Genomic DNA, 14,399 nt, shown 5'->3' on the forward strand with positions numbered 1-14,399 from the left:
ATCAGCCACAAGACCCAAACTGGGTTATGCCTCGCTTTTATTTTACAGACCCCTCTCCCCCCCCCCGCCTCTGGTGTAAGAATGACATTTTTTCTCTCTCTCTCTCTCTCTCGCGCTCTCTCTCTCTCTCTCTCTCTCTCTCTCTCTCTTTTTCTTTCTCTCCCTCTCCCTTTCCCTCTGTCTGTGTGATAGGATGAGAGTTCAGTGAGCAGTGAGGATTTTGATATGAGTGACCCCACATGGGTATCAGCTGATCGCGGTCCTGCGTCTGGTCCCAACGCATCCACCAACGGAGAGAGAATGCACAGCCCTCAGAACACTCACAAGGAGGAGGATGGTAGGTTTCTCTCTCTGTCTGTCTCTCTCTCTCTCTCTCTCTCTCTCTCTCTCTCTCTCTGTCTCTGTCTGTCTTGCTCTCTCTTTCCCCTCTCTTTCTCATCTTAATGGAAGGAGAGAAATGATAGGTTGTGGTTGGGATGAAACATTGTGATGGTGATGCAGAGTGAAATGAAATGCCCTCATAAAGCGTTATGTTCGCAGAGAAAGTATATGCTCACACACACACACACACACACACACACACACACATATATATATTATGGAGGTGGGGAAGAAGACAGTATGTGAATGTGTCTGTGCAGTCTCAGTGCTGAGTGGTATACACAGAGGAGAGAGCAGGATGAGGCAAGAAGAGATGTAAGAATTGATTTGGACCCAGCGGCCTCTCCCTGCTGCCTCTACAGAATCAAGGCTAACGCTTTAAAGGAGAGAGAGGTAAAGAGGTGCAAGGACAGAGAGCTGGAGTGGTAGAGTAATGGATTTAGGTTGGGTGTGTCTGCTGTCCAGTTTTGCAGGTTTCCCGTGGTAAGAGGAAGTGATAGCTCTTCCCCACGCACGTGTGTGTGTGTGTGTGTGTATGTGTGTTTGTGAATGAGCAGAAAGGTCAGTACACGCAGCCCGCTGCAGGTCTCAGCAGAGCAGACTGTCACATCCACCTCGTGCGTGTGTATGGAGGCTTCTGTTAGTATGCCATGGGACACTAGATATACACTGCCCTACACATACACACACACACACACACACACACACACACACACACACTCTCTCTCACTCTTGCATGTTCTCTCTCTCTTTTCCTGGTGCTGGTGTTTGAGGTGTCTGTTGTATGAGAAGAGCTAATCTTCCCAGAGAGAGTCATCGGTGCAGCCGAGTTACAGCACAAACTCCATAAATCATGTACTAAATGACACAGGGACACTCTCTAAACCACCTGTGTTTCCTCTCCTCTCAGAGTATAGACTGGCTAGAAGACCTTCTAAAATCACTGTCTGCATTTGTCTTAAGCCAGATATGCACTTCTTTAGAAAAACTAAATCTTCTCTGCATGTAACCCTTCCTAGATCTAGGCCAGTGCTTTGATTAAGGGTTAACAGTAGCATCTGGGGCCTAATGTGAATGTGTCTGGCTATGGGAGGAGACCAGAGTACTCCCTTATGAACACAGAGAGGAGCCATGACCAGGGCTCAACACCAAAACCTCTTTCTTGTGAAGTGACACTGCTACTCTACTACACCACCATATGCACCCAGTAGGTGCATTCACAGGAGATTCCCTTCGCAATTTACCTCTAAAAACTAATCTCAGCATCTGTTGCTATGATAATGTGTCAAAACTGCCGTTGAAGTCAACTGTATTTGAGAGCCGATGGGAGCTTTCGCTGAGATACAGAATTTGTTTGTTTAGGTTTGTTGTGAGTAGATATGTTCATAAACAGTTGTTTAAACATATGTTTAATAGTGTGTCTAACACTGCTGAGGTACATTATACATGATTAGCGGTTCAAATCCCGACACTGCCACATCTGTCGACTGTACACTGGAGACCATGACAATCCAGTATACTATGTTCCTTTGGTTGGGTGAGTCAACCAAGGTCAGGCTCCCTTTCATACAGCAGTGGACACTGACAGTCAGACACCTATGTAGTTACAGGTGGAGTTATTCAAACTGTGTCGCTTGCAGGTACCATACGTCTTATAATGTGAAAAGATGCAGTGGCAGCCGCTATGTATGTTGGAGGGACCACGTGTTGTGTGTTGTGATGTGGATCCAAACTGGGGAGAAAAGAGGAATAAATAAAAATTTGAAACAAAAAAATCATAAATAATTTACAGAATAATTTATTTATTGGAAATTCACATCATTTATTTATAACATTTGTGAGAACCGATGTCTACTACAAGGCCAAAGATAAAATCAAAACTAACACACGCTCCACCCCCTGTGTCAACCCTCGTTCTATTATGTTTGCTGAATTTCTTAATGTTCTTGCCAATGAACCCAGATTAGAACCACTGACTTCAGAGGATACAGGGCAGGATGAGGCACTTGCTTAACATGTTAGTGTGGTGGGCTTTCCTTAGCTGATGGAGGCATTCAGAAAACAGAGTTCCACCATAAGTTTTATCTCTATATGCTGATTTATAATCTTCACAGAATGCGATGCAGCTCATTCTCTTCACTGATACTAACAGCCTCAGTTGGGATGAGCTCTTGGTCTGGCACAGATGGAATCAGGTGCATTGTCTCCACAGTGAGCTGTGAGCTTCCACTCTAATACATCAAAGGCCATGTAACCACTTCCCATTGTGTCCTGTCACCATGATGTGGGTACAGTACGCACTCCTATTGGTGGATTCCTCAGATAGGTGCATTTGAAGTAGCACTGCAATAATTTGTGATGAGAATAAATGGCCATTGCAGTCGTAAGGGAAGGGGAGTCTTGGGAAGCCTTGATTAGCTCTCAGTCCAGGGATTGGTGAGACAGGGTCAACGTTGTGAAAACGAGGTGGAGCACTCTTGGTGTCTTCCTTCTGGAGGGATCTCTCAGGACTTGACAATCAGGGAAGAAGATCTGGTGTGATGAGAAGTGTTCAGTGGACAAAAGAATGCTACTTCTTTTCCTTCTCTCTCAATTAGCATAGAGGAGTATACGCATGTGTATGTGTTTTTGCATGTGAATGAATGTCTGTTTCTGCTCGTGTTTGAGGAGACGTGAATGGTGGGGAGACAGATATGGCATGGTTGACATTCTAACCCAGAATTAACACACAATGTTTCAGCTCTTTAGGAGAGACACAAAGACTGTCCCTGACAGTGGGCGGCTTGGAACTGCTCTTTGTGTCACATATTACAGACACTGCCATTAGAGAAGTCTTATTAGCCTTGGCTAGAGAGGACATGGTTTTATGTTCATGTGTTAGGCATGAAGGCTGACATTCATTTTCTGTCTTGCTCTCTCTCTCTCTCTGTATGTGTGCGCGTGCATGCATGTGTGTGTGCATGAGACATCCAGGGTTCTGACCTTGTCCTTGAGGCCCCCTCTATTTCTCATGTGCCCATTCTTCACTCTCCAGCAGACCCTTAGGGCAGGTAGCAGAGAAAGGGAGAGAAATAAAGTGGTGTACTCCCAGCACACAGCTGAAAAGACAACAGCCTCTGAGGTGAAGTGTGCATCTCATGACAGAGGGTCACGTTTGAATGATGGGAAAAGCACACACACACACACACACACCCTCACACACCCATTGGAGCACACCAGTAAGGGCTACAAGCTTGAGACTAGGTGTGGAGGCTGGCAGATGGGCTCAAGGTCAGGGGCAGGGGAGTGAACTCTCTGGAGAGTCACCTGCCTATACCAATACAACTCTACTATGTTGTTGAGTGTTAGTTTTTACTGCTGTGTGTGTGTGTCTCTGTGTGTGTGCGTGTGTGTGTGTCTCTGTTTAATATAAAGGCCTATGTTGTGTAACGCTTGTGGCAAAGTGACCCCAAAGAACCGAGTTACTCTGTGACTGAAGCCCAGAGGCAAATGTGGTGGAACATGTTTGAAGTCATTGAAACTAGGCCATTGGGAAATGACAGAATGACATTGACTGACCTCTCTGTGGAGCCCAGTGATGAAGGTCAACTGTAAAACTGAAAATAGTCAGATGAGACCACACTGGTTTAGTTAACTGTCACACTGTGGCTTATTTAATTGTCAGCATAATTAGTCTGTCCTGGAGGCAGAGATGGGAAGTTGATGCAAAAGAGTAAAAACATAAATATAAAGAGTATAGATAAAGGCAGTAACATGTGCTCTGATGGAGCATTCTGTCAGATGTGAAGACGGAGAGCCCCTTAAACAGCAGCACTCTGTTTCTGTCTTTAAGAGCAACAAGTGCTGAAAAGAGAGAGCCTGGCTTGTGTTGTTTATCAAACTTCTCTGTGAAAATGCTTTTATGAAGATGGAAGAAAGTATTCTGAACCTCCTGCTGTGGCTGTGTCTGAGTGGTATTCTTAACGGTTCTCAGTGCATGATTGTTTCACAGGAAAAAAGGGTTTTAAGCTGTATGCTGTAGAGAGGATCCAAAATGGAAAAGATGCTTTATGAAGGATATATAGAGATGAGCAACGTATTTAAACGCTTTACTGTCGTTTTGGAATGAAAGAGACTTGAATTGTCTTCTTCCGCATCCTGTCTTTTCTACTGAATTGGAGTGAAAGAGAAAAAGAGAAAAATGGACACACATTCATATGTAATATAGGACATTGCAATTTTAAGCTGTTAGAAAAAAATATCTTCAAAGTGTCTTCAAATTCTCAGTTTCCTCTCCAAGTCTACTTTGTCTTTGCGCATGATGACCTCCAGAAACTCTAGGAAACCTCGTACCAATTAACTAACAAGATTAAAGTCTTTCATCCAATCAGGGTGCTGTTGGCTGTTAGCGACATATTGGAAGGAAGGGAGCTTCATTAATGCACTCTGGTTTCACCAGGTCAAAAAAACTCTTATCTGCTGGAACTGTCTGTAGAGACAACAACAGCAGAGGGTCTTTCTGACAAACATTGGCTTGTCTTTTATGTGAGTGTGCTGACATCTCTCAAGTACCTGTTCACTCCCTCTTTCTTGCTTATAGTCTCCAAAGAGCTCTTCTACAAGAGACAGAGAGAGAGAATGAGAAAGAAACCTTGCACTAAACTAATTGAAATCCTATCAAAATTGAATGTCGTTACCATATGACATTTCTCTGCGTGGGTTGTGTTTGATTATGAGCGTGTTTGCTAAGGTAATCTGGGAGATTTGGAGCAAGGGCAGGCAAGAGATAGAATGAGGGAGAGAGAAGAAATTGAGGCAGGAGTATAGATAAAATCTGATGGACTCTTCAGATGAATTATCGGATAGAGAGAGAGAGAGAGACAGAATAATGGGCTGCTACTGTTCTTTTTAGATGTTTCACAAATTAAATTATTTTTTCTGTTTATGTTCGATTGGTTATGCTCTCTCTGTGTATGTTTATGTTTATTTTCTCTGGGTTGGTCTCATTCTGTCTCTCTCTCCCTCTTTTGTTCTTTAAGGTGTGTGTGTGTGTGTGTGTGTGTGTGTTTGAGCTTGTTGGGGGCTCATTTGTGCAGAGAGAAGAAGAGAGAGGATGCTTTCCACTGAGAGAGGGCCAGAGACCTGTTAATAATTAACTGCCACCCCTCCATGGCACACAAAAATAATAAGGGGACTAAATTAATTATTACACACCGAAGCTGATTTCACTTGCCTGAGCAATGGACAACAGTTTGCTTCTGTTTACAGGAATGGCCACCTGCCGTCTTTTAACGGCTGTTGTCTTGTTTGTTATCAGTGTGTGTTACCACGAGAAACTGCAATTAGATGGCTGACTCCTGCCTCGTCCTAATGAGGCTGTGGCTTTAAGTGACTCGGAGCTCAACGTGCCGTGACTGCGGCGTGTGGAGGAACTGTGTCGTTGGGGATAAAGCAGTGGTAGGGTAGTGTTCCTCCTCTAAAGCACTTCCTGTCCTATCAAAGATGCTTTTCTTTTCTTAGAACACTGTCCCACGCTCTCCGTGTCAATGCGCACGAGTGTGTGCCCTTTTGTGATGTGCACACTTTTGTGTGTGCTTGTGTGTGTGTGTTTAAAATCCTCTATCTGTGTACCTTTTCCTCTCTCTGTCCCTTATTGTTTTATGGGGGGGGCATAGGGTGCATTTCAGAGTTAAATGGTGTAAAGGTTGCCCCATAAATCTCCAAAAGGCTCTGAAAGTTGTCCCTGTGCGTATCAGTCCTCCCTCCCTTGTTCTCTTTACACAAGCTGAGGGAACGAGTGAAACACCCAGTTGGAGTATCCAGATAAGATAAGAGTCAGTAAAGCACAGGGACACTTAACGGCCACTGTTTGCTTTTTCAAAAAATTTGAAGAAAGGTGAGTCAATCAGCTGAACTTTGCCGTTGCCTCTGAGGTCTGTCAGTCCTGCCTTCATTGGGGGGGGACAGAATAGAACCTTTGTAGGGGAGTCACCAGGGCAGTTTCATTAGAATCAGTGGAAGTTTCAGCTCCCGCTGCAGTGAGTTACTTATTGTCCTCTTCCACAGTTCTACTTTGGCAGGCTGTGCCAAACACTGGTATTGTTTTTTCGGGAGTTAGTCAGCAACGCAGCCCTAGACGAAACTGGCGGGCTGTTATAGTCTGGTGCCTTTATAGAATATCAGATCAAATTAAAATCAGTATGTCAGCACTTAAAGCAACTAAAAAAATCTTTGACCTTTTACACATGTTTTGTCTGTCTCCCAAGTCTTCTGGCATGACAACGTAAATGCTGCTCATCACAGTGTAGATGCGTGTGTGTGTGTGTGTGTGTGTGTGTGTGCATGCTGATGCTGTTCACCTTGTTGTAAAGGTGTAAGGTAGAGCAGGGCGGGTGTTCGAGTGTGTGTGTGTGTGTGTGTGTGTGTGTGTGTGAGACTGGTATTACTGTCCACTACGTGATAACAGTATGGAGTGGGTGGTTGATGTGAGTGTGTGTGAATGCTGTCCATGGTATAACAGTGTGGAGCAGAGTGGGTGTATGTATGTGAGTGTAGTTAAGGGGGAAGAGACCTTTAGGTGATGAGGCGGTTGTGTGGAAATGGACTCCTCCATAGATCCTATCACTCAGATCCCATCGAAGAGTGGGGAGAACAGAGTTCACCCACAACACATTACACACAAAGCCCTGGTGCCCTCTCCTGCACTCTTAATCACCGAGCAGCACCCAGGCCTGAGCCAGCCCTAACCAGGCCCTAATACCCCCACTCCACCCCCACGCCCCACTTCTCACTCTTAAATCTGCTCACTGCCCCTCCACTCCTCACTCATTCTTCTTTGGATTAACCCAGGGCCCATGACACTGCTGCGCCCGGCACTGTGGCTGTGTATTTCTGTAAATGCTGAAGTGTAAGTTACAGAATAGGGAGTTTGTGCTTGATAAAGAAATTCAGAATTTATATATGATTTTCACAGCACTTATATGATACAAGTCTTGTATAGTTCGCTACAGAGGAATGGTTTAAAGCACTGTACTAGTGTTTTGCTAACACTTCTTTCTTACACTGGTAGATTCTGACTGGAATCCCCTGCCTTATGGTCTTTGAAATATCCATGTGGTCCCAGGCATGAAATACATTTGTTATCTGTTTTGCTATTAAACCTGTTCTAACCATTAGATTAATCTCTTATGGATGTGATTCCATACATATTCCCAGTCAATATTGCTATGATTTGTATGAACAAATAGTTAACAAGAGCACTCTTCTCTTCTTTCCTCTCCTCCTCTCTGTTTCTTCTCTTTCCTGTTATTCTTGAGCCAATCTGTTGTCTAAGCACAAATATCTAGAACCCTCCTTAACCTTCACCTCCTTGGCCCTGTTCTTTCTCCTACCCCCTCACTGGGGAGGCTGATCCCTGTTTGCCCCCTCTCTCTCTCTCTCTGTTTTTCTACAGGTAAATGAGATCAGATAAAGCCCCCCCCCTGCCCCTCGCTCTAACTCCCTGCTCTGTGGATCTGGGGCAGCTCTCTCCGTCATGCACAGTAGGGCAGTCACTTGGTCTTTTGGGTCACAGTATCTTACACAGCATCTCACAACATCTTATACTCTATATTTTGTGTGTGTGTGTGTGTGTAATTTAAGTGGTGAGAGTGTGTGGGATATCACTGACCACTACCAGCATACCAAATGTAATTGTATATTGTTGTCACCCAATTGTGATGAAGAAATCCACATATCATCCTATAACTTTATGAGAGTAGCCATAATATTAGTAAAAATTTGATATTATATTGAGGAAGTATTTTATTTTACAAATATTCAAGAGGCTGAGCATGTTTTTAAATACTTGCTTTCCTTTTGTCATTTAATTTTCTCTTTAAATTGTAGTCTCAGTCAAAGCTAGTGTTGTCTGCTGGTGGGAGACCACAATGGAGTGGCTACATTGTCGTTTTTCTCAAGGTTTTCTGCAGAATGCAGGGTGCAAGGATAGACTGAGGACACACACACACACACACACACACACACACACAGAGGTCTCACAAATACTAGCACTGACCTTTATTACCCTGTGGATCTTTGAGACTCTCTGAGACTGTTTTAGGATTTTATTTTCACATTTGCTGTTCCTCTTCTTCTCGTTTGTGTGTGTGTGTCTCTCTCTCTCTCTCTCTCTCTCTCTCTCTTCCTTTGTATTTCCTCTTCTTTCTCTCTCTCCCTTTTGCTGTTTCAGTAAGTATGTCTCTGGCTGTCTCCCTCTATCTCACTGTCTCCTCATCCCAGCCCCTCCCCCTTTTGTTTGCTCTTGAAAGTACAGTGATTTTATGTTGCCTCTGGCCTTGAGTGTGGTCCCTGTTTTAGGATGAGACCTGTGTTGACAGTATCCCTGAACATGAACCCTTGGATCTCTCTCAAGACCTTTCGGGTCATGGCACATCAGATAGTGACTTGGGGTCTCTCCAAATCTTCTTGTGTATGTGTTCTGTCCTTCAGGCCATTGTGACAAAGCCATCTGCTCTGAAATGTCCACTGCAGTGCCTAGCATTGGTCTTCCTGATTCACTTAATTCAATACTTGATTAGTTGGTTAGGTTTATGTTTAATTAGCTTTAGCACTACTAAACAGAAGAGTGTGGACAGGCAAGCCTATAGGGAGAGATTGAGAGAGACGTGTTGTAATGGATATTCAGGTATTGGTATGTCCTGTCAGAGCTGAAATCTGTTCTGTTAACAGACCAACAGATGTACTACTCAGACTGTACTTTGTGTAATCTATATTGAGATTGTGCTTAGATCGTGTAAGAACTGCGTCGCTGAGAAGCGCAGAGTGTTTGGATCCTCTGTCATGCATATCACATGCCACAGTGACATTGTCTCTCAGATATTGCCTCTGAAAATGCACGTGTGATATATATATATATATATATATATATATATATATATATATATATATATATATATATTTTTTTTTTTTTTTACCCTTTTATACAGATTATGGTGTTACTCCTGAGTCACTGTCACTATTTGGTGACTGAAGATTTGTTTGTCTGTCAAACCAGAGTTGCTGACTCTATTTTGATGTCACTTCAGCTCTCAAGGGTGTGTCTGTGGCAGCTTCATCTGTCAGACAGAAAAAAAAGTCCAGGTTTAATAGGGTACTGTTAGTGGAGGTGTGGGTGTGGTAGTAAAAAGCCATAGGAACACAGGAATCATCAGATGATCAGGGACTGTGCTGAGAGAGTCTGTCTCAATTTCTTTGGAGTCTGTTGGGTTGTTAGGCATCTCGCGGCCATGGAAACAACATTTCAGTCAGACAAATTAAAGCAGGGATAGAGGACGGTTACCAGTGAGGCTCTGGGAGGCAAGTGCCTGAGAGGAGCCTAATATCCAAAGGAGAGGGACCTTGTAAGACTCTCTATAGGAGCACTGGCGGCACTGTGAACTGAAGCCTCTGTTGGTTTTCAAAAAAAAGGGAATTTTTTTTAGTTCCACTTTGGAGAATCAAATAAAGGAGAATCGTGATGCTGTTGAGGAGACGACAGAACCTGAGCATGGGAGCCAGCAGAGGCCTGGGAGCCTGTAGTGTCAAACTGCGCTGGAATAGCTCCCTCCCACCCACCTCCTTGCTCACAGCAAGAGGAGAGTAACCCTTATTGGTGCATTATGTACCCGGGCCCTGGAGTCAGAAGTGTGGAGTTTTTATTTATGCCACAAACAAAGGCAGCCAGAACCAGTGGCTTCTCAGACATAACAGTGAAGAGACAGGGTGGGGTGAGGAGTGGCATGAAAAGGGTGTTTGTTTTGTGAAACGAGTCCTTGGTTTGGGGAAACAGAAGATAGGTGACGACGTTAGTTGACTGTAACCTTGGCCCTAGGTAGGGGTGTGTGTGTGTGTGTGTGTGTGTGTGTGTGTGTGAGAGAGAGTGTCAATGGGAGGACATGGTTTGGGGCCAGGGGAGGACACTGTTCCAGCATATAGCGCCCAGAATACAGCCCTGTAACTGGTACTGCCTCCATCTTGTGCAAGAGAGCATTAAAAACAATGAGAACAAAGGTCATACACATTTTCTCTCTCTTGCTCTCTTTCTCTCTCTCTCTCTCTCCCTCTCCCTCTGTCTCAGCATTTTTTTTATGTACTCTTACCTCACTCCCTCATTGAAACAAAACCTGAAAAAAACACCAAAAGTACACTTTTGTGAGGAACTCAATTTCTTAAGGACTTTTAAATGCCTTTCTGCCCTCAGCTGCTGTTGTTGAAGTTAATGACATGAATGTGAGCCCTAGACTGCGTGTGATTTGTAACGGTGGGTCGTAAAGTGTGTTTAATGTGTGATGGCTGAAGGTGAAACAGAAAAGTGCGTGTTGTGAAGGTGCTGACACTGAGCTGATGGTAATATGCCATGAACACCCAAAATAATGGAGCTGTACCCTCATTTACTGTCGCTTCCTGTCTTTCTCTGTATTTCTCTCTCTGTCTCCATCTTCTTCTCTGTTTCTGTTTCCCCCCTCTCCGCCAATCCCCTCAGTGCACATGGAGAACACACACTCGACCAGGACCGGACATAAACTCACAACGGATAATCGCTCTTGCTGGGGAGCTTTGTTTGTCTCACTTTTTCTCTATTCTCATTTTGTGCCTGGACACAGTTAAGCCTGCTGGGGTGGGGAGGAGGGGGGGGGGGGGGGGGCTCTTCATCAGAGGGACTGTGTACAGTGGTGCATTAAAACCCATGAAGGGGATTTTGGTGTAATGCTTTTGCCTCTAGAATGGGAGTGTGTCACTGCAGCTCCCCTTACACTCACCCCCACCCCTTCTCCAATGCAATCCATTTAGAGAAGAGAGACGGGAGGAGAGAGAGAGAGAGAGAGAGTGTCTTTGTGCAGGTCTCAGCCAAATAATGGGCTGCCCCAGACTCCTCCTCTACTGCACCAGTATTGATAACCAGCAACACCCCTCCCTCTCTGTTCTGTCCATTCTCCATTCCTCCATCCCTCCATCACATGCCCCTCCTGCACAGTCTCAGCCTACAGCCTCCCCGCCCCCCCCCCCCCCCCCCCCCCCCCCCCCCCCACACACACACACACACACACACACCAGATGCACTGAGCTCACTGCCTTTGTCTCTCGGCCTTCCGTTAAAACAGAGCTGTCTGCACTCACACTTTAAAAGGCTAGTTTTTGTGTGGAGGGGGTTTGTGTTAGAGAATGCCTCTGTGTGTATGTTTCCGTGTGTGTGTTGAGTGTGTGTGTGTGACATTTTCATTGACCACTGACAGCATATCAAATTATACATTGTGGCCTCCCAAATGTGATGAAGTTCTGTGTGTTTTTGTAGCTCTGTGTGTTTTTGTACAGAACTTAATATTGACTTATGACCACTTGTCTATCAGATGAGTAGAACAGATTTTGTTACCCACTTAGATGTGTTACTCATTGGATGAGTTTTGTTCTGAAATATAAGATGAACTATTTAACTCCACTGACTGGTGTATGATAACTAGAATTGTTACTAATCCTTGCCAATTAACTTTAGCTTTCTTATGCTTTATTTGACCAGCAAGCCACCCTCTGAAACTGTCTGAGAGCAAGTCAAACTGAAGACTATGTAATCTCTGTAAATTATGTGTGATGGTGCATTGAATTTTCTTACCGTGTCTATTTCATGGGATATTTTAACAGCCACTGACGATTCTTGTGCAGGGCCCGTGTGTGGGTTACTTTCCTGGCACTTGGTTGGCTAGGTGGTGCTTCACGGTAACAAGAATAATACCCATATAGTTTTAGCACATGGCTAAAAACACTAACCACAGCTTCTTCTCTGACACTCTCTCCCTCTCTGTTTCCCAGAAATGTAGAGAGGTGAGGGAAGTTTGAAAAGGGCTTAAGACTTTCCTTGCCACTGTTTCTCCCAGTCTCTGTACTTAGAGCCTACACCCCAGGTCCATTTTCCATGGTGAGAAAGGTCCTTCTGGAAAGCAATGGGGAAAATTGGAAGAATAATACTTGGAGGTCCTGAGGATCTCAAACACTTCAGTTTTTGATTTCAGTGTACAATTTCACATGTCTCTTCACACAGATTGTACTTTTTTCATTCAGATGATAGTCATTTCCTGACAAAGCTTTCATGTCTGGTCTGGTTGATGTATCATCCGTCAGTACTGTTCAGTCAGCTGGATATATTTGAGAGTGATCTCAGTGTTTCCTTTAAGCAACATTCTGGATACACAAAGTTGGCTTGTCCCACTATCACTCCTTTAGGTTTCACTTTATCATCAGTAATAACAGAGAGAGAGAGAGAGAAAGAAAAAGAAAGAAAGAGAGAGAGGGAAAGACACAGGCTGCCAAGCCAGAGGCTGTGTCTGCTCTCTCAGTGTTGAACTGAGTGTGAAGACTGACTCTACTGCTGCTGTCTGCTGCCCCTTCATCCTGCACTGCTGTGTGTGGGCTGGACTAATATACCCTGTTTCTTACTAGTGAGTCTGTATGTGCGAGCGCGCGTGTTCGTGAGCCAGACAAACACACCTACCTCAACAAATGCAAGATTGTGTCAGGTCTCACTGATGCCTGAGGGAAAGACAACGTATTGTCTGCCTGGTGTGTGTGTGTGTGTTTAGACAGTATGTTGAAGTGAAGTGAAGGCAGGGCCTGAGATATAGAAAAAGCAGAAGTACCCTAAGGAATATTCAGATTCACTAAAATCAATATTAGCTCCCAGTGCAGTGGATGCTTCCTGAAGAACCTTAGAATGCCCTCTCCATCTACCCCTGAGTATACGACCCTAATATTCCTGAGACAAGAGAAGAGAAGAGGAAAAAAGAGAAGAGAAGAGGAGGAAAGAGGAGAGGAGTGAAGCGGCATGGTTCTTTGTGTGGTTTGTGCAGGCGTGTGGGAGGCAGCACTAGGAGGAGGGGCAGCGGCTGTACATCCTCAACATTGTCTTTCACCTCCCAAGGCCAAAGATGGGGAGAAAGAGAGGCAAGAGAGAGAGAGAGACCCTGATGAAAGTAAAGGAGAAAGACGGATGAATGGAAAGGAAGAGACAGCTGAATGTAAAATAAAAGAGACTGAACAGTAGAGCTATAGAGAGTGACAGTGTTTGATTGTGTGTGTGTGTGTTAGTATGAGTGTATGGTATAGGGTAGAGCGATGTCATTCCTCTCTGCTTTTCTACTGTCAAAGACAACTCAAATTACTGTGGAATGACTGACAGACATTATATACGAAGATTCTATCAATATGTTCTGCTCATATGTCAGACTGCATTCTGATTGTGTAGGTTACATGCATACAAAGCCTGGGTAAACACATTTTTTAAACACAGGGTAGATCTTTAGTGGTTGTCAGGGTGTGCGTGTGCATGTGTGTGTGTGTGTGTGTGTGTGTGTGTGTGTGTGGGCTCTTACACTGGATTTTCTTTTTTAAAAGGCCAAGCTTTATGTTGTTTGAGGCTTCGGTTTCTCTCCTGGACTCTCCGTATATGTCACAGTTTGTTCTGTGGAAACCATGACAGATTTTACTGCTGATGAAACAGCACAGTAGTCAGTGCAGTCAAATACTGTTCCTTAGGTAAACTCACTGTTTCTTACCTGGTCAGAAGAATGTGTTTTTGGACCATACACAAATAGAGAAAAGGTGAAGAAGAAAAATGAAAAAATGAAGTCATGGACATTTTGAATATTCTGATGGACGACATACAGCAAATGGAATTGGTTCAGTAAAGGAGTGGAGCTGTGCCTTTTAACAGAAATAACCCAAAAAAGGAAGAGAGAGAGAGAGAGAGAGAGAGAGAGAGAGACAGACTTAATAAAGAGAATTAGTATTAAAGTGCTAAATCACTTTGCAGCCAGTGGTATATGCAGGTCCAGAGTGTGTAATGAGAGGGAGAAAAACTGAGTGTTAAACATGATGAAATTCCTAATGATGTTCCTTAGAGGAGAACGGATGTGGAATGTCAGTGACCTAGATTGAGATCACCTTTCCGCTGAATCTTTTATGGATGACAAAAATTGGAGCAGATTTAATTTACTGCGGCCATGAACAGA

General features: G+C 44.1%; 1 protein-coding gene across 1 annotated transcript in view; it reads left to right on the forward strand.

Moving 5' to 3' along the window:
• The window catches only part of nol4lb (nucleolar protein 4-like b), a 73,687-nt gene that overhangs the window by 39,183 nt on the left and 20,105 nt on the right, over positions 1 to 14,399 (forward strand). The window contains exon 5 of the mRNA XM_030769456.1: positions 193 to 337. Coding sequence (XP_030625316.1) covers positions 193 to 337 — 145 coding nt within the window. The remainder of the gene's footprint in view (positions 1 to 192; positions 338 to 14,399) is intronic.

This window comes from Chanos chanos, chromosome 3 (assembly GCF_902362185.1).
Source record: "Chanos chanos chromosome 3, fChaCha1.1, whole genome shotgun sequence".
Classification (NCBI taxonomy): Eukaryota; Metazoa; Chordata; class Actinopteri; order Gonorynchiformes; family Chanidae; genus Chanos; species Chanos chanos.